Here is a 25,837-nt window from a genome sequence, read left to right on the forward strand (position 1 = left end):
GTCTTTTTGGAAATTGTCTTGTCTTTTTTTAAAAAAAAAAAAGGCACAACCCACCTACAGTAAACATGCAGTGTTCCACAGGAAGGAAAGAGCCTAGGGCGGGGATACACAAGTTGCAGAAGTTGGAGGATAATGATAATTTAACATTCTTTTCTATCGCACGCCTAAATGGCCCTTAAAATCGAACATGAATCAAAAATTCAGTTCACACACACGTTACACAGGAGGCAGATATCAGAGGTCAAAATGTGGGAAGCAATAAGCCTGAGTGAGACAAGCTTCCTGTCTGTAGGCCAGCAAAACTAATGTTGCTCTAATAATGAGATGCCTAAAGGCAGTGATCACTACATAAAATCTCTTGGTGATGAGATACACAATGTCCTTGTATAGGTCATCAGTTTTCTCATGCTTGAGGTTTTCTCCTCTCTATGCACATCCGCTATCTTTTATTTATCCTTCAATCATCTAGGACCGTCTCCCCCTTTGCAGCCTGTTATCTCTCTCTCCCACTCATTTCACCCAGAACACTTTCCTTTCTTTCATCCTCTTTCCAACTGCTTCCTATTCCTCCTACCTCTCCTCTTCCTCCTCTTTCTCGCTGCCTCTCTGTCTTTTGGACATTTCTCTTAGTCCTTTCTGTATTCCTCCATCCTGCCTCCCACCCCCTTTCCCTCCACTTTCCCCTGTGATGAATGAGTCTGTCTGCTGGGTGCAGTTCATATTTACTGAGCAGGGGAGCGCACACTGTCAGCCTCTCTCGCCCTCCACATCTCTATCCCTCCACTAAAGAGACAGAAAGAGCAAGAGGTCACAGTGGGATGAAAGCAGGAGGGAGGCCGTGGTCAAGAGATCCACTCCAGCAGTCACTAGGACAGCAGCTGGCCTGGTGGGGAACACCTTGGTCTGGACCGGCACTGTTTCTGTGCTAGCATTACAAGTTGTTGAGGGAGAGAGAAATCTTCCTTACCTCTTGACCAGCCTGTCAGCGTGGTGATACTAATAGGGAATAAACAGTGTCTTTCCAGCCCTTTATGTGTATCTCGGCAGCCCACTCTCAGCACTCAATGCAACACAATTTAATGGTGTTTTTTCTCTCCTTCCTTTGTGTGAGCCATGCTTTTAGGCACATTTGGACTTGAGAGGGAGAGAAGAAGTAAACGCCGCTACCAGCTGCAGCTTACCAAAGGCCCACAAAATACCCAGTTTCATCTACGCCCACACACACCAGTGAGTTACGGGGAGTCAAACTGTGTGTTTTGACCCGTGCGTTGACCCTTTCATGAATGAGAGAAGTGGATGCGGGCCTGCCGGAGCCCGAAGGGACAGGCCAAGAGACGCGGCAAAGCCCCGCAGAGCCACCATCTCTTCCCACACACTGACCTCTGAGGCCAACCAACAAAACCACAGCGGCGTGACGACATCAGTGACACCCAGCACCAACGCACAAAATGTGTTCCTCTGCCAAATTGACAAAAATATAGACAGTAAGTACAAGGAAAATTGAACAGCTCAAATTACATCACAAAAAGAAAATCCCCTCACCTGGACTTTTATAGGATTCAATATGGGGTAAATTAATTCTCAAGATGCAACCTAAAACACTCGCAACTGTCTGTCAAAGGTGGCAGATTGAAAATGTTTTTTGCCATTTGGCTTTGGGACGGGGAAAACTAAATAAATGTAGGGTTTATGTTTCGATTTGTGGATGATTTGCAGTAGGCTCTCGGCCACCGTAGACTCTACTGTGGTGAGTAAATATAATTTCACCGTAAACATTCATTTCATGTAGCTATATGTCAGAACCTAAGGAGGAAAGTGAGAAGAGAATCAGGGGAAAAAAGCAGCAGGAGTGAAAAAAAAAAGTAGAATGCTAAAAGGAGGGAAGGAAAGCATCGTGCCATAATCATCTGAATATTAGGGAAAATTGGACATGGGAAGAGGGAAAATTGGATATGGGACAGATTTCTGAGGAGCAGAGAAAAGCCCGAATGCATCAAATGTGAAAACAATGACCGATATCAAAACGGATGGAAACAAATGTAGGCCCCTGTGGATAAATCACTGCTGTAAAATATCCTTTAGAGGTTCTAAAAGCCATCTTCAGCAGACAATGAGAGGGTCAGAGGTCCTACATGGGGAGCACTATCTGCTGAAACAACACTGTTTATGAGGTCGGGTGGCGCAGGCATGCTGCTGCTTTACAGCGGGACATAAAAAGATACCTTCTATATATAATGCACACAGTCATTCCACACAGAAGTTCTTTCAAATGGCTCAAACTCCAGAGAGACGGACATTTCCTGGGCTTGCTTATTCCCTGAAGCATCCTTTCCACAGCTATCCATTTCCCCCTGGTGCCTCAAGAGAGGAACTACTGCTGTATCGCTGCAGCCTCTCTGGGGAAATTCATCTGCCAGTGCATCTGCTCCGAAGCCGACGTGGGCCTCACACTGTGACGCATCCGGCTATCACCCACCAGATGATGAGCCACAAACACACACTGAATGGAAGGGGTAAACAGTAACACCTAGATTTGTAAGGATGCGTTCTCTGCCACCCTGCGTTCGTGTGCCGCAGCATCCCTCCCACCTCCTCATCCCCGGATCATATTTGTCCATCTGTCTGCCACGCCAATGGAACATTCCAAAAACGGCTGCTGCGCAATCTATCTCAATTTTCCAAATCTATTAACTTTCTTTGTGTGGCCTGCCTCTCTACGAGCCCGATCTTTAAAAACCGTGGTTGTTCAACAATTATGATAACTGCAACAGGGGGAATTAGAGGATCCACCCATTCATCTCTCTGCCCCTCCTCCGCACAGACATGACGCGGCTAAATGAAAAATGGACACACTTTAAGAAGTATTGATTCTAGCTTTAAACAAAGGTACAGTCAATATTATTTACTCCTAAATATATCTTTGTTATCTGTGCTGCAGTCGTAGTTACTGCTCTGTCCTTGTAATTGCGGACATAAAAATAATAGGCCAATTCCCACCGAATTGACCGAGACAGGTTTGGTTGTAGCCCTTGTCCTAGTGATGCATATCCTGGGTGCAAATGAAAGTGTGAGCAAGTTTTCCTCCGTTGTTCTAGGGGAAGATATATTTTCCAATCCAAAGAGAAAATAAGAGAGACATGAACAAAAAAAAGTACATGAAAACACTCAAATAGCATTTGATCCAATTTTTATGACCATTTTATTTTGTTTTTCTCCTGTGTACTTACTTAAATGATTAGGTTTGTCTATTATATTTCATAAGCAGCCTGATGTTTCCTTTGTCAATTATAATTTCTTATATGACTCTGCTGTTTGACGCTGTTGCCTCTGCTGACACACAATATCATACAATTTGAAATTATACAATTAAACCTTTTTATGAAAACAAAACGCTACGACCAACAGTTTCATTTTTCTCTGTAATTGGGACCACAGTGGTTAAAACATTTTCCTTGTCATGATGTTCTCACACATTGTACGGTGGATAATACTAAGAGACAAGGTGCCTTCCATGCTTCTGGTAAGCAAAAAAACTAAACCTATTAACTTAATAATGTTTTGCCCAGACAGTGCACATACAGTTTTGAGTCATTCACTCAGTGCCAATGAAACCAACAAGAGTGATCACATGTGTTTTTTCCCCAGTATTTAGAAAAAAAAATCAAATAAAGTCAATATAATGAGGAGCTTATACGTTCCAGAATCTATCAGTAAACTCTCTCACATTTTTACACTAACAATAACCCAAAATACATTTACTGTTTAGGTCATTTACCCATCTATGAACTGTCTGTTCAATGATGAACTTAACCCTCACAATTTATCTTCAGACAGTTTAGTAGATCGTAGGAAAATAATGCTGTTCTTGTGCTTGTTCTGTTCTGAGCACAAAATTGCCATTCCAACAAGTAACTTTCTTATCAGGACTTGAACAGAGTTCGGCAAAGAGTAGATCAGGTGACTCACTTGTGCAGCTTGACACTTCTCTCTTCGGTTTCCAGTTAAGCGTGGCTCAGTCCATCCCTTAGGAAATGTCTCAGGCCTTCAAATTCCCAATTCCCAAACTTTGTTACACGGCAGCTTTGGAGCATCTCTAGCTCTGCTGGCTCCCCTTTGACTTGTTTACAGCTAACATCATCCCCCTCTTTTCATTTTTCAACTTCTCTCCACCTTGGAGTGGAGTTTTTGTGGGTGTGTCACTTACTTCAAAATGGTCGCTTGATCCCATTTCGGTGGACAAGGCATTTTCCTGTAAGAAAACATTTGCTACACTTTCCCTGTGTCATCCACCTGTTTTAGCAGATTAACTGGCGTCAGTCTTCGAGGGTGAACTGGATCTGATTTCATGTGCAGTTCTTTGACAATAGAACCACAAAGTTTCACGGGATGATAGCTGCAGGGTCCCTGTTGTGTGCAGGGGAACAAAACTAAAAACAGAGACGGCAGAAATGAGTTTGTGGATGAAAACATTAAACACTGAGACATCTCAGCGTTAAATAAAATTTAGATTTTCTTACAGTGTTTGTAATCAACGTAATAAGGGGCACTTGGTGTTAGAGTCATCTGTCATTATAATGAGCCATTATAAAATATGTAAACAGATGAAGTCAATGTTTAGTAATGTTCAATTGTATTATTTTATAAACACTGTTTATGTCTAAATTGTAAGCATTTCTTATTCAAATTCGCAGTTCAGCTAATGAGTGGATAAAAGAGGACTTCACGTTGACATATTGGTGTCAATGAAACCAGCAAAACATCACGTCTGGCTCGTAGCTTTTTTTGAATAATACGTATAGATTTAACTGTAAAAGAACGATGCGGCTCTGAAGTTTAATAGTTGCTTTGAAGGCAAAACGTTTCCAGGAAGTCTATAACCACATTACAAACAGCAAACATTAGCAGGGATGTGCCTCGTCCCACCGTCACATTGACAAACTTTTCACAAAGCCAACACTACTTGTGATTTTACTTCACTGAAATAAACGCTGAAGTCGGAGTTTGTTTAAGTGTAAAACGAAAACGTGTCCTTACCTGTATAATGTGTTTAGGCACGGAAGCCACGGACTGAGTCCAGAGTTTAAACGCGGGTTAAACCCGCTCAGTGGACTTCCTCATGTAGCTAGTGTTAGCCGCCGTTAGCTTCGTGTCCACAGCTAACGCTAATGTATTGGAAGAGCTGAGCCATCAAAACACCCGTAAGAAGTTCGTAAGACGGCGCTGTCATTTTGAGAATGCTCCAAACTTTTTAACCAACAAAGGTAAAAACAAATCGTTCAACACGATAAAATTGCTTTAACTATTTATTTCCAAAGTTCCAATTCTCTCTTGGATGCAAGGCCAACTTTGACTGTAACCGTTGAGCCGCCATCTTTGTTTTGATTCCAACTCAGGGTCCACTTAACCATTTGAATCATTTTTTCATGTAATTAATAATACTCAAGAAATAATTTGGATAAAATATGTTAACATTATAGATGTAGAAACTGTGCTTATTCATTTAACTGAATTGAAATAAATTTCCCCACTGTGGGATGAATAAAGATTATCTTATTTAATTCTATGAATTAATTCCCCTCTTTAGTAACTTAACACACGGAAGCATTGCACTTGGTAATCATGCACCCTTTAACTATTGACTATATTTTTTACAGACAGTAATAATCAAAGATGACAAATATTTCATTATCATCTTGTCATACACCATGTCTTCAAACCTCCATTACAATAGTTTAAAAAACAATGTTGAACATGTACAAGGTCTGATGTAGTGCTTCTCAATGGGTCCGTGCAATAAAAATAATCCGGTTTACTTTTCATAATAAGTTAGAACAGTCATCTGAATCCATACGGTTACAGAAAGTTCATGTAATCCAAGATTTACAGATAATTTTTTTTACTTTTATTCAATAATTTAAATATTTAATAGCATGTATACAGTTCCCATTACCTCCTCTTTAAACCAGGAGTAGCTTAGTGGCAGATTTTCAGACATTTTCAGCGACATTTAGCCACATGCCCGGAAAGATGGTGTGAACGAGCAAACCTGCGGAGGCAGTTCGGGCAGCAGTACGGTTTTTCCCCTGTGTGAGTTAACATGTGACTTTTCAGATGCCCCGACAAGCGGAAGCTTTTTCCACATTCTTGACATGTGTAGGGACGCAGGTTGGTGTGGCTTCTCCGGTGTTTACCCAGATCACCAGAGGAGGTGTAACATCTGTGGCAGTCTGGGCATTCAAACGGCTTTTCCCCAGAGTGTATCCTCTTGTGCTTTACCAGGTCACCAGACTGAGTAAAACTCTTGTCGCATTCATTGCATTTGTACGGTCTCTCCCCAGTGTGGGTGCGTTGGTGGTTCCTCAAGTGTGCGAGACGAATGAACCTACTGCCGCAGACTGTGCAGTGGTAAGGCCTTTCTCCAGTGTGAGTCCGCAGGTGTATTTTCAGAGTCCCAAGGTCTCCGATCTTCAGCCCACAGTCTCCACACTGGTGAGCTTTTTCATTGGTGTGAACTTTGGAGTGTACCCTCAGGTTTCTCTTGGTGTTAAAGTTCTTCCCGCACACGTTGCAATGAAAGGGTTTCTCACTGGAGTGCGTCCTCAGGTGAAGATCCAGACTGGACTTGAATCCAAACTCCTTTCCACATTCAGAGCAGGAATATTCCTTCTTGCCAGAGTGTGTGGTAAGGTGGCACTTCAGGTGGTGTGATCTTAAGAAGGCCTTCTCACACACCTGGCATTTGTAGTTCTTCTCCCCTGTGTGTATCTTCATGTGCTGCCGCCACCCACTGCGCTCCACAAACCTCCTGCCACAGTCTTTGCAAACAAATGGGCGATCGCCCGTGTGGGTGCGCATGTGATCCTCCAGGCTTTGAGGTGTGCACACCTTTTTGCCACACTCTGGACACTGCACCCCTGTGTCTAGACAAACTGGTTTATCTTCATGTTCCGTGTTGTCTGGCTCATGACACAAATGAGGCCCCTGACCCCAGGTAGCTTTGAAGCTCTTCCCACAGTCTGCACAGCTGAGGTGCCCTCCTCTAGTCACCACAGACATGTTGTGCCAACGCTGGCAGTGATTCTTCAAATTCTTGAGGTACTGGAAGCTGCGTGCACAGGTAGGGCAGGGGTGGAGCCTGCGAGGAGGAGCAGAAGGATGGGTTTCACGTACGTGGACCCTGAGGTGGACTTTGGAGGTAAAGGTGGTGCTGCAGACTGTGCAGGTGTATTTAGGGATGAGGTTTAGTGTCCGGCTTGAAAGGCATTTTTTTAAATTGGCCAGATACTCTTTTTGATGGACCCACTTGACATGCTTCTCCAAGAAGTCCAAGTCAGTAAATGAGACGGTGCAGTGAGGGCACGGATAAAAGTCAGATGATGAGTCTAAGCAGAAGAGAAAGACACAGATTAAGTATTTGACACTTGATACACAGTGACTTTTAAAGGTCTAAATACTTTCAACGTGGCTTCAAATAACAAACAACAGAAACCTCTGGAATTGTGTGTCCTACATTATTGCTCTGTACCTTTGTAGAACTCATCTCCTTCTCCATTATCCTCCTGGATGTCGTCTGGATCCTCTGGCTCCTCTTTAATGTCCTTTTCCACTTTAATCCACGACTCTGACTCCTCCTTGACAGCAGCTCCAGTGAATTCATATTCTGACCGATCAGACTGGTCAGAATCACACTCGTCCTTTATGTGTCCCTGTTGATGCTGACCTTTTGACCTGGATTTCACAGCGTCAGGCTTAGCGTCTAAACACCTTGACTTGTCTCTGTCGTTGTTCTCCTCACTGATCTCCTGCAAATGTGGTTCTTCTTTGATTTGGATGTTAAGACCATGTGAATTAGTGTAAACCTCACTGCCGTCTTGCTCTTCTTTCCCATCGAACTCTGATCCATTTTCACACGTCAGATTCACCACATCGTGGTGTTCCTCCTCTCTTTTTGCTTTGTTTAGCAAAGAGTTCTTGGTAGATTTCTTCATGTTATCACCATTTGAATTTCGTATTTTCAATGCGCTGTGGGTGAGAAAAAAGCGGAACTAAAGTGAACATCCTGGAAGACAAATACAGCTACACACAAATCAATGATTAAAGTACAAACACTCGTTAATTTCTATTTTAGTCGTGTGTTATTAAACGTTAGCGACAAAGCTACAATGAGCTGTAACGTCCTGCATTAGCCTAGCACCAATGCTAGCACTGTGGTTCTTTTATAACAACTCTCTATGCGGTGAATATGTCATTGTTGTTTAGCGTTTGCCCTCCATACAGAAGACACTTACTGTTGTAAACGACACGGTTCAGATGATGGACTATGGTTTAATGACGGCTGGCTGAGGTGTGTAGGTAGTGGTAAAAACACAGAAAAAAAGCACAGCACTTCCGGTGTTTCTGGCCAATCAGCGCAGACCAGCGACGTTTACGCTGCAGCCCACAATGCGATTAAAGCGACAGCCAACAAAATCAGCCGTCCTCAGGAAACTTGTATTGACTTTTTCATTGGTGGATACATTTCCAAACGTAAGCTGCGTATAACAGACGGCAATCAATAATAACTAATTATAGAAAAGGCAACGACACATTGTGCGGAGAATGAGCTTGGGCGTCGTTTATTACTGAGCATGAGTTAAAGTTCTATTCAAGATCTGGGAAGATTCTGTCAAGGTACCGGGAAAATCACTCCTCTTCTGATGCTGAAAGGATGTGGAGACCATCTAAAGTGTATATAAACTCTGCCACGACAACATCTGTATTAATAGTCTAGTTATTAACAACTTTTCTCCAGGTTTTCTGTCCTCAACAGGATAGCGAACATATAAACCTTGGTAGTGTTCTGGTAAATACTCACATCTGGACTCGACTCATTTATCTATATAACACACACACACCAGAGAACATGTTCCACAGACTTTATTCCAGCCGACTCAGGACAGAATCTTTATGCTATCTTCTGTACAAGACTGTTCCCTTCTTTTCAACAAAAAACAAATCACAACCAAAAATATGTACAAAAATAAAGTATGTTTGAAAAAACATACACAAAAATAGATGACCAGAATAAAACAGTTAATGCTTTATGTGGAGGGCTCCTATAAATAGTGACAGTATTTATTTGAACTAGGTTTGCTTAGTTTTGTGAGCATTCAATGAAATTCATTGTTCCATTTGACAAGAAGTCTGTAGCACCATTCTGAGTTCACCCATGACATGACTGTGTGCCAGCTGAGGCTGGACGGCATCCACTTAGTGTTTCCCATAGACAAAAGGGACTCATTGGCTCCATGCAGTGCAAATATGAAAATAAATATAAAAAGAAATGCCAACACCAACCAGTGAACAAGTCATTCAGTCTCATTGCAATCAAGAATGCTTTCAAGTCATCTAATAAACCTCTCACCAGGAGAACTTTCTAACAAAGACATCCATTCATTGTTTACATATTTTATATTTTAAGAGTAATATTTCTCAAACTGTTTTGTTCCGCTTTTTTTTTCTAATTGTCACTATGATTTGCTATTACAATCATCTAAGCAGACGCACTGCCTGAGTCTGGTAAAGCTAGCCAAACACTGATAAACATTTCACATAAACAAAATGTAATCAATGGGACGCATTGTTCCATTAATTATATGGACAAACTCAGTCCTGTTTGAAATTAATGTAGTGTCAGCAACTGAAGATTGATAATAAAAACATTATCTCTAATATTTTCTTTTACAAAAACAAGTAATGAAATGAAGAGTAAAACCTATTATTATTATTAACGGTTCCAGAAGCTTCCACAAACTTTCCATGGACACAAGTTTTAAGTGTAAGCCAGGTGACTCAGACAAGGCAAGAAGTGAAGGCAAACCAGGAGAAAAATACCAAGGAAACAGAGCAGATGAATGAATATGCAGGATTAGTTCATCATAAACATAATCGCTTAGAAGTCATATACTTTGTAACAATTAGAAATTACTCATATGACGATTATATAAAAAACATCGTACAAGCAACTCTGACTTTTTTCTTCCACTGAGCTGACAATCAAAATCTTGCACATTATGCTGAACCAAGATTAAATCTTTGGTTCTTAATGGCAATTTTGATTGTCACTTCTGAGGGTATAAAGCACAGTTGGTTCTAAAGTGAGCAGATGTTTTCCTTAACACATCTGACGGTCAATAAACATTTTACTGACCATCCAGCTTCAGTCTTTGTGTCAGACTGGCTATCCGTGTGCCCATACCTTTGTAGTGATCACAGACAAGATGCAATGATGTTTTGTTGATACGTTTAGCAATTGTAGTGCATTTTAGAGACAGCTGACTTGGTCATGTGAAGCACTGAAATACAGTATAGCAATACAGAATACAATAAAAGACACTAAATTCATTATACAGTGTATGTACAACTCTGTTCAAAATGCTCACATTAGCCAACTTTGACACTGCAGGAGGGTTTCTTTCAAAAACATATTCATTATCTATCAAACACTTCACAGTCTTATCTCTTATCCGTCTTTTCCATTTATATATTGTTTCCTCACATAGCCATAGTGGTCAGGTGCTGATGCCCTAGCAGCCCCTTGCGCCCAGCTCCTGCCCCTGGGTGCCCTCCTCCGTTGCCATGGCCACAGTACTCTTGCAGGTTCTGACGCAAAGTAACCAGTGCGGAGCCAAGACAGGCACGATTTGGAGCCAGAACACCTCCAGGCAACTGAAAAAAGACAGTGGCCACTCCAGCCATGCCGTCATCTGTGGGCTCTAGAGTAATGGGCCCTACTTTAAAGGAAGAATAAGAAAAGCCCATGAGCTGAGAGAGGAAAGGGTCAGAACGGCAAAAGTGCTGGTAGCCAGTGAAAGTGGATGGGTGGTGATGGGAGGCCGGGTTGCCAGCTGTAGTGCTGGCGTAGTGATGGGTGTTCAGGTAGTGTAGTGGCAGATGCTGGCCACTGTTGCCACCTCCACCCAGGGTGAGGTGATGGTGATGGTGGGCTGTGGGTCCGGAGCCTGGGTCATGTTTGTAAGAAACAGCTCCGGCCCTGCCCCTCTGGCCCACCACCACTCCTCCAAATTTGCCAGTGCGGGCATGGGCAAGGGATACAGTGCTGCCCCCCAGTCCTCCACCAGCTGAAGGCAAGTAGATGAGCTGAGGCTCCTCTGGCTCAAGGTATATGGTCAGTTTAGCAAACGGTCTTGATGCCATCTTTGTCATCTCCTGGATGTGGCGACGCTGCTCACGACGGAAATCCAGGAACTGTTTAACCTTCCACAGGAGGACGCAGACAGACAAGAAGAGGAAGAAGCAAGAGAAAAAAACAGAGAAAAAGACAAAAAGGTCGATGTGTGCTTGGTCCTGTCGCAAAAACAGCAGGCCCTGTGACTCTCCCTGTCTATCATCAGTTCCCACACCTCTCAGTGCGATGTAGAAGCGGCTGGACTTAAGTGAGTGCACTTCGTGGGGGAAGGTGATGACCACGCGATCTCGAACACCACGAACAATAAGCACGGTCTGTGGTTTCCACACAGTGATGTAAGTGATGAGTCCTTCTGCACGCTCCTCTCTAATTTCTCTCTCTGCCCCCGGGGATTTTGCTTGTAGCTGCAGTGGGTTGTGGGAGAGCACTGGACCTCCAATGTTGGATGAGGCGTTGGCAAATACCTTTATAGGGGATGGAGGAGAATCCTTATCCATTGTTGTTCCCCGAGTCACAGAATCCTCCTCAATCTTAATGGTGTGAATCCCTGTGTAGCGGTCCACATCCACAATAAAGGTGTCGTGAGAGTTAGACACGTACACCTCCACCTCACCAAAGGTCACATCAATGGTGACCCGGATGTCCACATTGGTGAACTTTGGCTGGGCAGCAAAGAAGACGGTGCGCCCTTTGGGAAGGTTGCGGATGGTGGGATCATGGAAGCAGTTGGTCTGGGATGTGGGATCAAAGCAGCACTCAGTGTCCACGTTGAACTGACGGTAACACTGACGTCCGTTCACTGGTGTGCCATTGAAAGAGTCTTTGCACTTGGCACACTAAATTAAAGCACAAAACCATGAAACATCATTAGTGAACACAACAGTCACAACACTGTTTTTAATATAGCTTTGATTTTACACTGTGACACACGCAACATCCTGTATGTTTCGGTGCAGCGTGTACAGACCTGCTGCCTGTAGCAGTCTTTCCGGTCACTCTGAGGGCTGCTTAGACAGGAGGATGTCTCTGTGTTGTTCTGGCAGGGGCAACCAGTGCCATCATGTTCGTTACACGTGTCTGCATGTCCATTACATTGACATCTGCAATAGACAAAAAAATCAGTCTATCAAGCCCAAATACAATGAAGAGATGACAATCTGAGTTTGACGATTACTCACTTCTCACACTTTCCCTGAAGCAGGAAGTAGCCACTGAGACAGCTCTCACACTTGTCTCCCACACTGTTGTTCTGGCAGCTTACACACACAGCGTTCTCTTCTGTGGGACCCTCAGACACCCAGTTCTGAATCTGGAAGGCCAATGATAAAGCATAATATTTAAAATAAAATAAAGAATCTAAAATGTGCTTATTATTTAACTACTAACAATAAAAGACAAAAAATAATTTAGACACTTACGCTGTTAGGGTCTAGAGGGAAGAGTCGTGGGTTTTCAAGGGCTTTTTTGTGTTCATTCCGGGAAAGACACACAGCACTGTTTCCTTTGCAAAACTCTCGACAGGGACGACATGTGCCACCCCCTTTGGCAGAACCCACAAACAGTGGCTTACACTTCTCACAATGTTTACCCTAGAAGGGGGAAGGAAAAAAAAATCAATATACACAACAAAAAGTAGAAGAACAATGTACTGATGCGATTACGATCAGCACTTACTATGGTGTTATTGTGGCACTCAAGACAAACATCTGGTTTATTTACACCAGCACAGTTGCTATGTTTGTTGCAGCTGCACTGGGAGGAGCAGTTATCGCCTACAAAGCCAAAATGACACTGGCAAATGCCTGGAGACACACATGTCCCATTCACACAGCCTTGGGCGCAAACTGGCTCACACTGACCAGAAACACTGGAGAAAAAAAAAGAGAGGATGAATCATTGGCTAAATATTTCCACTTTACAATGAAAAGCAGCTGCTTATTGTTGAACAATCCCTGTGTATCAACCGTTACCTGCTGAGAATGTAACCCTGTTTGCAGGTGCAGTGGTAGCCCTGGGGTAGGTTGTGGCAGTCCTGGGTGCTGTTGCAGTGGTGATGGCCATTGGCACACTCATCCTCCTCTGGACAGTGGAGAAAAGACCAACTGCTGTTTTTCTGTGGACAAACACCCTCACTGACACCTGGGAGACAAGAATGATAGGAGGCGAGTTAATCAGGGTTCAGGAAAGAAAAGTCGTGCAAAAGATAAACACTAAAACAATCGGCTGCTTAGACTCTACAATCTCTACAATTCTCTGATCCATGAGATTTTCCTCACCATCAAGGCCCCCTTGCAGGCAGCGTCCGGCTCCGTTGCCCCCACGACTAGCACACCAGCCACACTGGGGCCTGGCAATGCACTGTGAGCACTGGGTGAGCTGGGAGCACTGTGGAGAACAAGAGTCACCCCCAGAAAGAAGACGGCCACACTGACCTGCCTCACACCGCAGTGGCATGAAAGAAGGACTCATGCACTAGAAAAGAGGGGAAAGACGTTAGCCACTTATTAGAATTCTTTTATAAACAAAAACGCACAAATAAAGCTTTACCTGTTGCAGCGCCATGCTCCACACACAATGCTGCCAGCCCCCGTCAGAGCCTCTGGAGCTCAGACAAAGGCTGCAGGTATGAAGACTGTGGCAAGGTGGGGGGCATGGCAGAGGAGGAGACGACTCCACCTGCATAGGTGAGACGTTCAGGAGGGCGTAGCTGAAACACGTCCAGTCATAGGTGGGGTTTACACTCAGGATGCGCCTTGTCTCACCTGCAACATACATAACAGTCTGTTTTAGTGGCACACTACAAAGTGACTTAAATCCTAATTACCAAAAGTCAGCTAAAATACTGAAAATGTAATACAACATAATTACAGTACACTCAGACCTGTGCGTTTGAATTGACGAGTCCACATGCATTTTCCAGAAGCAGTACACTTGGGGCAGTCTGAAGCCTCACAGCTTGTTTCAGTGCAGTTGCTGGAGAGAAATATTTCTCTCTGATTGATCCGACAGTCATGTTCAGATGTACAGCTAACAGAGCTGCTGATACAGGCCCCCTCTGGACAGTTCGTGCACCACTTGCACTGTAGAGAATGCTGGGAATTAAACAGATTTTAGCTGGTAAACACACACTATTATTTGCATTTGTGCTAGAGCTTCTGTGTTGTATGTTACCTGAGATGGACTTGAAAATGTTTTAGGGTGTCGGGCAAGGCATTCACTGCAGGTCTTCAGTCTGCGACACTGATCTGGCTGACGAGGGGTTGGGGAGCACGATGACTGGCCAGTGAGGCAACCCATTCTGTTGGAGAGAGAAAAAGACAATCCAGTAAGACATAATATAAAAATCTAATGTTAACTATTAGCTTTTTAAAAACCATGTTACCTCTCTGCGGTGTCAGAAGAAGCACAAGTCCCCCTACACCAGATGCAACTGCCTGTGGTGGTGTTGCAGGTCTCTGGTGTGGGCAGCACAGCACAGGGGTCAGAGGGCACCATCAGTGTTAGAAGTCTGCCCAGTGTGACACCATTGAAGCCTCCAGACAGAAAGAGACGGCCATCCCAGCTTGTCATGGCAAGAGAGACTGATCGATTTACTGGATCTCCTATAGCAGAGACTAAAAAGGAAAAAAAAAAGTTAATATCATGTCATGCTTAATGTTCTGACATAATTATGTTATTGAGAAAGTCACCTGGTTGTATCCAGGTGTTACAGTTTATCTGGTACAGAGACACAGAGTTACTGTAGTCTTCTGCTTGTGTCCTCCCTCCAACAATGACCATAGTGTCTTTGATGAGGGCTGCAGCGTGGAAGAATCGGGACAGGGGCTGTGTAGCAGAGAAACAACAGCAAACAAAAAAGTTTATCTTTATTTACCGGGCAGACAGAAAATTGAAGTGTGCAATTCTGTAAGGGGGGACAGAGTAGAGGAAATGGCCCTCTCACCTTATTACCCTGTGAAGGGACCAGCAGAGACCAGGTGAGGTTGGGGTAATACAGACTATAAAGCTCGCCTGAAGGCTCAACAGTCTCCACGTGGAAACGATAACCTCCAAAAACATAAATGGCATCTGTCTGCTCATGGTAGACTGCCGAGTGGCCATATAAACCTGAATGTAGAACATATAAAAGCAATGCATATTCATATTTTTAGTTGAGGCTCAACAGTCACAGATTTACTAAGCAGAAACCATGTCCAAACTTTTAAATAGCAAACCTGTGGGTGGTGTGCCGGTGTGAGGGGCAATGGTCCAGTTTCCTGAATGAGGGTTAAACTCCAGCAGATGGTGGTTGAAGCCGTTCTCTGGAGAGTAACCTCCAATCAACAGCACAGAGGAATCTCTGCGTAATGTCAAAGTGTGTCCAGCAACTGGCGGCAGCACCGAGCCCTGTCAGAGAGGAACTTTAATTCATAAGAAATAAAAAAGACACTATAGATTTCTTCAGAAATTAGTTTTACAGACAATTTCTAACCTTGTGTTCTCTCCAGACTAAACTGCTAAGATTCAGGCTCCAGGTATCCATGGCAACACCATTTGGAGTAACACCACCCACCACCAACATAAAGTTGTGACTGGCTCTGTAGCTTCCAGACAGAGACTCATGAGCAGTGAGCAGCACAGAGGCGTGGTTGTATCGAGCACTAGGAGTGGAGCCTTCTTCTAGAGAGCTGGTTAACATCTGGGTCCAACGGTGCTCCAACACAGAATATCTGATGGACCAGAGATGCATCACTATATGCACATAGCACAATAATAATATAAATGTAACATGGAATTACATGCACCTACCTGTAGACGTTTCCCAAAATGCCCTCCAACAAGGAGAGACCGCCATACATCCAGAGGTTTCCCTGTGGTCCAGCCACCAGAGAGTGGCCCATCCTGTGGAGGAACCTGTGGGCCTGGTTCTATGGAGCAACAATGATTATCAATGAATGACTTTATGTACAATGATTATTTAATTGTGTAGATTAAATTGTTTTGCAATTAGTTAGGTTTTGGCCCTACCACTGTAAGTTGTGTGTCCAGCAGTGTTTCCCAAATTAAGCTGTTGGGGTCCCGAGGTACAGAGCAGTCCAAACCAGCCCAGCTGGCTGAGCACACACACAGTCCCAAAGACTGAAACAACCAAAACATGGGGCTTAGCATTTCAAGAATGTTGCTGTCTGGAGTTCTGCCTTTCCACAGCTGAAGACTGATGACTTTATAGTCTAGTAGTAAACTGTACCGAGCAAATTCCACATTTGATACATTTTCAAACACACGCCCCAAACCAAATATAAATGTAATAATATCAGCTATAAAATAATTCTTACTATATTACAAACTCCTCTTCCTTCTGCTGTTCCACAATCATGAGGACACAACGGTCGATCGCAGTGGGGTCCTCCATATCCCTGAGGGCACTGGCAGAGCCCACCTAGACACTGGGCTCCACCTGGACATGCAGGTGACCCTTCTTCACCATCATCAGAGCTCTGGTGACAGCGACGCACCCAAAAAGATGCATTGAAGCCTTGTGGTTTGTTTGAAGAAACGTTAGCCTCAAAGTAGACTGAAATTACACCTGGTGAAAGAGTCACATTGGTTTTTAGTAAATTAGCAACTTACAGTAGATGCCACAAATTAAACGTCAAATTTGAAGAATACCTGAGGTGGCCTCCACTGTTATAGGTTGAGTCCTTGTGGTGCCACAAAACGCTCCAATCAGGTTGTGATCTGAATGTACAACTCCACTGCCCAGAAAACGAGGAAGGCCATCAAACACATATACATATGAGCTCTGCAAAACACAGCAAAAAACAATAGATTTAACATGAAAACCTAAGGTTCACAAAACATAAATGTGTTGTTTGTACCCACTTTACAAAACGTGTGTGAGTCTGGGTGTAGAGTGAGGGCAACAGGGGGACACAGCTGCCTTGGCAAACAAGGTGCAAGGTTTTCAGTCACAGACAGAACCCACAGGCAATGGGAAAGCCCCTCTTTGCCCTCTGTGCCACTTCGCCATCCAAGAGAAGAAGAGAGAGACATGATGGAGGGTGAAGTGGAGGACAGCAGCACAGACCTGCCCTGGCACTGGCGATAGCATGTGCCATTGTTCCTATTGACAAGAAATAAATGTCAGATAAATGTATGAGAATCTGACAATGCAAAAATCAGACCAGTTGTTTGATAATGTAGACTGAAGCTGTACAGGATATGGCTCCTTACCTGGGGTCGCCATAGTAACCAGGCAGACAGGACTCACAGTGTGGTCCATGGGTATTGTGGGTGCAGTAGCACTGCCCTGTCTGGTTGTGACAGTAGCCTCGGAGAGAGTCACCATGACCATTACACTCACAGGGAACACACCCACCACCGTCAGCCAGAGCTGAACCGAAGCTTCCTGGGCGGCAGTGCTCACAGTGAGGCCCTGTAGTCCAGTCTAAATGACAAGGAAGCATAAATTCAGAAATTTAAAGGCAACGCAGTGGTTGTTTCCCTATTAGTCAATATAGAACAGTCAAGAGTATCACGGATGGTTTAATATTAGGCAAATGCAAAAAAAGGCCCCAAGTTATTTAAAGCAAGCTACCAAGCACCTACCCTGGCATTCGTCACAGATTCCTGGAGCAGTAATACAAGTGGAGTGGAAGTTGCAGCCACAGTCCACATCACATTCAACCCCACTCAGCACCAGAGTCGCAGGGTCAGATGTCCACCCCAGGGAACATTCACACTCAAACCGGGGGCTACCGCTGCACTGTCCCTCTCGACACTCATTGTAGCATCTGGAGAAGAGTGAACAAATCGGAAATGGGGATTTTAGGTGGGTCGATGATCTTGATAAATAGTAAAAGAGCTTTTCTGCTAAGAAGAAAGTTGTGTCTTACGTCTGGTTGCAGTGCAGAGTGCCATCTCCTGTGAATCCTCTTTCACAGTGGCACTCGTAGGAGGTTGGGGTGTTGATGCAGGTGGCAAAGGGGTGACAGTTGTGGAGTCCCAGTCTACATTCCTCAACATCAGGGCAAGTGGGGTAGGACCAAATAGCATCTCGCTCCTCATCATTCAGATTCTCCAGCTCCATCTCCATTTCCAGAGGACGAGGGGGAGCAGAGGTCTGAGGCTCAGGACTAAAAAAAAAAAAAAAAAAAAAAAAAAACACAACAGGACAGACATGGACATTATATAGGTACACTGTATTTACTTATCCGTTCATCTATTTAGCTCTGTTCAGAATTTTAGTTGATGTGACAGTCAAGGTTTATAAATGGCTTTACGAGCTGAAACCTATTAGAAGCCCACAGAAATGTATTTATTGTATGTTATTTGAAGAAAATACTTTCATAAAATTACTAAAGTAAAAAATACACATCTTACTTTGCAGCTCGTGCTTCAGCAACAGCAACACTGCAGTTATACACTAAAGCGTCATCCATTCCTGCCCAGTCTCCCCTTAAACATCTGGAGAGATGTGCAACAATAAGTACAAGGAAACCTCAGTAATTAATAAGGGTATTAATTAGTTTGTCATACCATTGGGTATACTTACTTTCCAATTGTGGGATTGTTATAGTCACCACACCAGCCACACTGGAACGTTCGCAGGCAGTCTGTACATGTGGTTAAAGCTGAACACTGCTTACACTGGGGAACTGAGTGAACACTGATGGCAAGAATAGAAAACTAAAATATTAGATTGTATAATTTTAACCCCTGGCTTACCAAATGTATGCTAAAAACAGTTGTATATATAATAATACATAAATAAAATAATTATGTGTTTAAACAGAGTTTACCAACGCATATTAAAAAAAAAATAGAGATTACCTGTCATACCAGTCCCTGCACTCTCCATAAGGGTATTTTGTAAGATAGGCAGCAAAATAGAAGCAGGCCTGGGCTGACTCACACCACGCACACTGGCTGGAGTTAGAGAGGCACTCCCCACATGTCTTCCTCCTTTTGTGGAACAAAAATAAGTGATAAGAAGAAATGAGGACAATAGCTGTGAGTTAAAGATTCTTTTTAACCACGTATGTAATTATTAAGGTTTTCAGCTCACTGGTTGCAGACTTTAGGACATCCCCTCGGATCCCGTATGGATCCATCTAGTCTACCACGCCGACTACACTGGTAGTCACCTTTCTTGTTGGAGTTTATCTGCCACTCACAATAAGTGTCCTGGAGACAGAAGTTAGCTTTGCATGAGTGAACAATACTGAAACACCAGTTTGTTCTATTTATTAACCTCGTAAAATGATGTTGATATTTTATGTAAGTTGCATTTGTACCTGAGTACAAGCAGAGCAATCTCTATACTCTTCACACAAGGTGCAGTGCTGGGGTGCCAACAGCAGATGGCGCTCATCTTCACCTTTGCCTTGACCCTTCTCTGCTTCTCCTTCAGCATTCTCACTCTCAGGGCAGGGCTCTATGTCCGGCCCATCTCGCAGTAGGCAGCGGGACAAAGATGGACACCAGCCACAAGACTGGTCCGACAAACAGGCCAGACAGGACAAGTGGCCTGAGCAGAAGCCGGAGCGGTAGGGCTCCAAAAACAAGAAGGAGATTTCCTAAAAGAAGGTGGAAGGCAAAAGGTCATTGTGACTATAGCTTACTCCACAAACCACAAATTTTCCTCAGTGTACAACCTGCACAAAAAAATAAAACCCGTGTTCCTAATTTGTGTCTCAAAAGATTTGTCTTTAGGTGAATAGTAAGCACCAGTACTCACACTTCCACCAGGCAATGTTCTGTTCCAGATGAGGGCCATCTCACTGGTCTGTCCTGAGCCTGAGTTGTTAAGATAACCCTCAGCCTGAACAAGGTAATGGTTGCCCCTGGTCAGGTTAGAAAACAGCTTACTCCCATCTGCACGTCCCAGCAGCTTCAACTCTTTCTCTTGGTGAGCAGCCCAATGCCCGACCACCTCCTGATAGTTTAAATATGCATAAAGGATTAACAGTCAGTTAACAATGACAACTCTACGACACTTGCAAAAGTCCTGGTAATGTCTTCCATAGAGGACACAAATTACAGACCATCTGTAATTTAAAAATCTAATATAAATAAAAATAAGTCACCCTTTCAAGCCAACAATATTTTCAAGATTAATTAGACCAAGGAACAACATAGGAACAAGTTTTAACAGGCACTTTCTCTCACCAGTTGGCTAGAGTTGGGTCCGGATGCCATTCGAGCCTCAAAATGAAGCCTCTGGATACGAGCCCACATAGAGACAGTCTCAGTGGGAGGGGATGCAGGTGGCGGGGCCCCCCACAGTGGATGAATAAAACCCCTAAACTGTAGGGCTACATCCATTTCTGTAGTAGGACTAAGGATGATGTTGGTGCTGCGAAGGATAGACACCTGGCAAAGGGGTGAGGAGGGTGGAGGATAGTGGAGGATGGGTGGAAGTGGAAAACACATCAACAGAAGCTCCATTCTCTACAATCTGCAGTTTGACAAAGTACTTGAATAGGGAATCTTCGCTATGAGAGCATTGCAAAGCAGACAGAGAAAAAGAAAAAACAGACGTGAGCATTTGAGTCAAGCGGTTAAAAAGCGAAAAGCATCGTCATAAGGCGAATAAGTCAGAGAACTACTAGAGACCAGAGTGTGAAAGCAGTGCTGGAGGCAGGAAGGAGGGATAAGTATAAGCAGCGAGGGAAGGAGTTACAACCACAACTAATACAGTTAGCACTTGAAATTTGGACTCCATACCTTGTCAGGCTGGGAGTCGTTGCGGGGGTGCTGGAAGGTGAGCAGGTGCAGTCCCGGGACATAGTTCTCGGTGCGACAGGAGTGGAGGGAGGTTAGGAAAAGGGTACGCTCCCCCCACCAGCCGTACGCCCCAGAGATCTGGTCCACACGGCACGCACTTCGCTCTGTGAGACCGAGAGGGAGAGGTCAGCACACAAAAAACACATCTGACCTCTTGAAAACCTATAATACAGCAGTTTCCTGGAGTATACCACTGTGTGATCCGTGACTTTTGTGTGGCGTGTGTTCAGAGGAGGAAAAAGACATGGCCTTGCAGCACCAAATCAAGGGAAGTGGACAAGCAAGTCAAATCATAGTTTGAGTAACCTGCCCAACCTTAACTGGGTGTAGTCAGGCCACTGTGCTCCATCCCTGAAACACGCCCAACATGAGTCTAGTCCCTCCCATGTCAACTCCTATCATCTTTTTTTTTTCTCCTCTGCCCTCCTTCCTCCCTCTCTGGGTCTCACCTGACACTGGTAGGCAGGACTCATTCTGAACACACCATCCAAAATCACCAGGGGCACGGGCCAGAGAAGCTGGGGTTCCACTGAACACCACACAGGACTGGCAGTCAGACAGGAAGCGAGCCAGGCCCAGGCAACCAGTACTTCCACACTGTAAGAGCAAAACACAGGATCTGCATCATGGGAATTATGACTCACATTCAAACATACATGAATAAAATTGATGTTTATTTTGACTGGTAAAATCTGAATGGATATTAGAACAATGTGTTTTACTATTTATTTGCAGGAACTAGCTAAATACAGAATTAAAACATTAAAAGGCATTTTTACCGGATTAGTGGGCTGGTACTCCCGACAGCGGCCCTCACACCAGCTGCACTCTGGTTTCTTAAGGCACATACTTTCATCAAGTGCCTCGGCGCAAACAGCATCCTAATGAGGCAACCCACACATACAGAGGTGCAGTTAAAATCAGTCGCTTACATCAATCACACTCTATGTACCCTCAGTCTTAAAAGAGCTTACTGGAAAAAAAAGTGTTTCTAAAACGAGACTCACAATGATATGACTTGGATGATTTCATTTTATATTATTTCCACTTACCCTATCACCTTGATCACTACTGACAAACAATGGAACTTTGTAAGCCACCAAGTCTCCGAGGGAAACACCGCTGTAGCCCCCAGCAATCAGCAGCACTCGCCCCTCCATCACAGCAGCAACATGTGAGTAACGCCCCCGCACAGCATCCCCATCTTAAAGAAATTTTGAAGAAATTTGTTTTGTATTCAAGGAAATTAGTTGTTCTTGTTCATGCATCATGTATGAAAGCAACAGTTGACGAAGTCAATAAAAACTCACTGAGCGACCATCTCTCCCCACTAGACACCCACTGATGACAACCCAGATGGTAAAAGAAGATCTCCTCATCATAGCATTTCTCCTCTTGATAGTGAATATGTACATTCCCTCCTGGTAAAAATATTCATGTTTAAAAAAAAAGTACATACACAGGACTGCACTCATTAAAATTAATTATGCCAATAACATCTCTGTGATGCTCACCATACACCACCATGTAATTTCCAATGACTGTGGCTGAATGAAAAGCTCTTTCTCTGGGGCCTGTTGCTGGGAAACGAGAGCGCAAGGAAGTCCAAAACCGCTTGTCCACATGGAACATGTCTGTATTGTTCACTCTCACACTAAACCTTGGAGAAAAATACACAAAATTTAACATTTATAGACGTTGGATTAGCAATTACAATCATTTCATAATTACAATGTCACACAATCTTCAACTATATATCATCAACAAGTGTGTACCTGGCAGTGGTGGGCCTGTGGCCTCCGTAAACAAGGAGTGTCCTGGATGGGCTGTGAAATACCATAGAGTGGCCAGCAGTGGCCGGGGGCTTCCCACCAGTGGGCTGAACAGTCTCCCACCTTCCAGAGCCACGGAGGCCGAAACGATACAAAGAAGAGGAAAACATGTCCTCCTCTGTACGACCTGTGAAAGATCAAGACAAGACATAGTAAAAAGGTACTGTTGAGTAACATTTACTTATTCAGCTATACAAGTATAGACAAAATAATGCAAAGCCCACCTCCAAATATATAGAGATAACTGTCTACCACTGCTGCAGCATGATTGGCCAGTTTAGGAGCACCACGCGAGTGTGAAAAGCCTAACTGTTGCCAGTCATCTTGGGTTGGACGGTACATCCAGACATCACTGGCCAGGGAGCCATTGGCTAGCTCTCCTCCAAAGATTACTATATTACCCATCCACTCTACTGCTGTGTGGGAGTGACGCGCAACCTGACAGTTTAAGGAACAAAATATATTAAATACTTGATTTGTAATAATTTTATCAACAATTGTGCAACAGCTATGAAAAAAATATAAATTCAGGATTCAGGAAGAGCATAGACAACTTACAGGAGAGTGACCGTAAGACCTGCTCTCCCATTGGTTGGATGTAAAATTGTATTTGATCAAGTCACCAAGAGCTCTGTTCAGATCAAACCCTACAAAGACAAAAAATGTATATACCATTATCATTCAATAAAAAAGTCACTAAACAACAGTAAATCTGAAATGACAAGGAATACAAAAACAGCAATATGCGAATGGGATAAGACAGAGTCTTGGTAACAAGTGTTAAAAGCCAGAATTTACTAGAGGTGAGCAAATAAGGTTTATTAACATACTTTAAGTGTGTAAAGAATATGGTGGAAGGTGGGTTTGTTTACTAAATATCAAAACATTAGTTGAATCAAAGAACATGTCGCTCTCACCGCCAAACAAGTACAAGGCTCCAGTGGAGGACAGGTACACGCCAGCTGAAGCCGTCCTGGGAGGTGTGTAGGGGTTTCCGTCACTCACACGACACCACTGTCCTGCCCCGGCGTCATCATGAATCCCGAGCTGACAGCTCTGACCCACAAAGTTGGCATTGCACAGACAGCGTTCGCCTTTCTGAAATAAAAACGAGGAATGAAGAAAGAGAAACCTGAGCCAACAACTAATGTTTCAGTGAACTGCACAACACATGAGATAGATCCAGAAAGGATAAATGAGTCTTTGACTGCAAACTGACTCTTACTTTGTCACATTGGCCATTCACGGAACAAGACTGTGTGCACAGCGATGTTGTACAAGATGCTCCTCCCCAACCCTGGTGGCACAGGCATTTGGATGTAGAAGGATCACAGCGACCATGACCACCACAAGCTCCGGGGCACAAAGAGAAGGTGTAAGTCGCATTGAAGCCCAGAAGGTTGTAATTGGCATCACTGAAGAGATGAAGCAGCATCTGGAACAAAGACCATTAAAAAACAATCATCAAAATAATTTGACACCTGACAGTGATGAGGGTTTCACCTAATGTGACCGAAGCAGTTACCGTTCCAGATTTGGCTTCGATGGGTTGAGGCAAAGTGTTGCCACTTAGGCTGGCGAGAAGAGGGCTCTGATAGGAGTCTCCATCATAAACAAACATGTAATCATAGGTACACTCTGTGTCCATGAAGGTGAAATTCAACACAATGCGGTAACTACTGTTGGGAGCTGGAGGATGAAAAGAACATAAATATCCATATGAATAGTTGCAAAACATTCACTTCACTCCTGTGAATGAACTAATAATGATCGAGGGCAATGATTGAGGCAGAAAACCAGGACATAATACCTTTAATGAGCCACTCGCAGTTCCCATTGACAGAGTAGTTTCCTGGTCCATCTGTGACATAGCCTGGTGAACCCCTCAGCACCTGCCTGTGGCCTTTGCAATCGCCTGCTTGGCACACAGGCGACTTAGCCACCAGCAGAAGCAGCAGGATGAAGACAGGGAGAGGGAAGGCCATCGCTGGCTCTGCCTGAAGGACGGGGTGCAGAACGGCAAAGAGTTTTTGAATTTCTAATATAATGAGTAGTGTGTCTGTAGCCTGTAATACAACGCACCCTGTACAACTGCTCGCAATAAAGACCTGATGAGCATTATGATACAATGCAATGACTCAGTTCACTCACACCACAACAAATAGCGTGGAACGTTGGTTGTCGGCTCTCACGGTGTGTGTGCCACCGCCGAGGTTTTGTGGTTGCGTATCTCACATCCTGCTAAAGGGACTCCCTGCTGGCTATCAAAACAAAGCTAACGCAACGGGTTGCTAAGCTAAGCTCGCTAACGGGTTGCCACCAACAGACCGTTAGTCCAGTTCTATTTCCATACTCACCAGTTCCCGTCTCTTTGGACCCATCGCAATTTACATCTTCAGCGACACGTTTAACGTTAGCGACCGCATGAGCCAACGTGTCGTCCGTGCGTGGCCCAAGCCCAACAGCCAACTAGCCCCTTGAGCTAATGCCGAACCAGTGGAGACGGTACTGCTGGGCTGCAGACACGGCGTTCGGCTAGCTCGTTCGCTAGCTAGCGGTAGCGTCTTAGCCAAATCCAGATGCGCAGTCTTCAACTGCTGCCGATTTTAGCACGGCAGGTCACTCCTGGGTACTTCATCATCACGCAAATATGACACCTGTAATGTTAAAACCCTGACATCACATCTGGAGGGAATGCAGTCCGCTAACGGCGCCGGCGTTTCTGAGCGTCGACGCGGCCGCCGTGGTCCATCCTTGAGACAGATTCCCGTTGTTTTGGTGTTGGTGCGTGGCTAACAGTGACCGGTGGTTCGCAGCGCGGAGGACAGCGCCGCCTGTGGCCGGTGGGGGTAATGCGCCCCAGCGGAGGTGGGAAATGAACATCTGGACGCCACAAGCAGACAGTAATGTCCAAGCCTTATGAAATGCAGTTGCAGTGCATATAGTAATATATAATACGCCTAATAGTGTTGGCAACACTACACTTATGTCATGGTTTTCAGTTTGTTGTCATAGTGGTTCAATCTACACAGTGGTTAGAATTAGCCCC

General features: G+C 44.2%; 2 protein-coding genes across 2 annotated transcripts; both read right to left on the reverse strand.

The window, feature by feature from the left end:
* Window positions 1-5,290: 5,290 nt before the first annotated feature.
* On the reverse strand, window positions 5,291-8,438 carry LOC114843586 (oocyte zinc finger protein XlCOF6). The gene is made up of 3 exons (XM_029130263.3): window positions 8,289-8,438; window positions 7,526-8,022; window positions 5,291-7,382 (listed from the first exon to the last, which is right to left on the reverse strand). Exons 2-3 carry the CDS (start codon window positions 7,986-7,988, stop codon window positions 5,998-6,000), a joined length of 1,848 nt encoding a protein of 615 aa, XP_028986096.1. The 5' UTR covers window positions 7,989-8,022; window positions 8,289-8,438; the 3' UTR covers window positions 5,291-5,997.
* A 463-nt stretch (window positions 8,439-8,901) lies between these two features.
* On the reverse strand, window positions 8,902-25,562 carry megf8 (multiple EGF-like-domains 8). The gene is made up of 44 exons (XM_029128502.3): window positions 25,146-25,562; window positions 24,599-24,785; window positions 24,314-24,477; window positions 24,014-24,223; window positions 23,706-23,886; window positions 23,347-23,435; window positions 23,013-23,226; window positions 22,732-22,915; window positions 22,471-22,616; window positions 22,267-22,377; window positions 22,009-22,160; window positions 21,736-21,837; window positions 21,406-21,553; window positions 20,897-21,060; window positions 20,339-20,542; window positions 19,908-20,105; window positions 19,465-19,746; window positions 19,236-19,354; window positions 19,001-19,132; window positions 18,723-18,836; window positions 18,551-18,634; window positions 18,064-18,303; window positions 17,777-17,961; window positions 17,402-17,615; window positions 17,051-17,291; window positions 16,838-16,970; window positions 16,504-16,754; window positions 16,196-16,306; window positions 15,977-16,095; window positions 15,660-15,897; window positions 15,403-15,574; window positions 15,132-15,295; window positions 14,878-15,013; window positions 14,571-14,802; window positions 14,360-14,486; window positions 14,070-14,280; window positions 13,736-13,950; window positions 13,465-13,660; window positions 13,159-13,327; window positions 12,863-13,055; window positions 12,607-12,777; window positions 12,367-12,497; window positions 12,156-12,288; window positions 8,902-12,024 (listed from the first exon to the last, which is right to left on the reverse strand). The coding sequence occupies exons 1-44, from the start codon at window positions 25,167-25,169 to the stop codon at window positions 10,534-10,536; spliced, it is 8,682 nt and encodes a 2,893-aa protein (XP_028984335.1). The 5' UTR covers window positions 25,170-25,562; the 3' UTR covers window positions 8,902-10,533.
* Between the last annotated feature and the right edge of the window lie 275 nt (window positions 25,563-25,837).

This window comes from Betta splendens, chromosome 16, assembly GCF_900634795.4.
Source record: "Betta splendens chromosome 16, fBetSpl5.4, whole genome shotgun sequence".
Taxonomy (NCBI): domain Eukaryota; kingdom Metazoa; phylum Chordata; class Actinopteri; order Anabantiformes; family Osphronemidae; genus Betta; species Betta splendens.

What these genes read in the sequence shown, in the direction of transcription:
- LOC114843586 (XM_029130263.3), bottom strand. Translation starts at nt 7,988, where the DNA reads ATGAAGAAATCTACCAAGAACTCTTTGCTAAACAAAGCAAAAAGAGAG. An exon ending in AGGAGATGAGTTCTACAAAG is followed by an intron (nt 7,383 to 7,525) that starts GTACAGAGCAAT and finishes TCTTCTGCTTAG; the next exon opens with ACTCATCATCTGACTTTTAT.
- megf8 (XM_029128502.3), bottom strand. Translation starts at nt 25,169, where the DNA reads ATGGGTCCAAAGAGACGGGAACTG. An exon ending in TCGAAGCCAAATCTGGAACG is followed by an intron (nt 24,224 to 24,313) that starts GTAACTGCTTCG and finishes TCTTTGTTCCAG; the next exon opens with ATGCTGCTTCATCTCTTCAG. An exon ending in ACTCACACACGTTTTGTAAA is followed by an intron (nt 16,971 to 17,050) that starts GTGGGTACAAAC and finishes TGTGTTTTGCAG; the next exon opens with AGCTCATATGTATATGTGTT.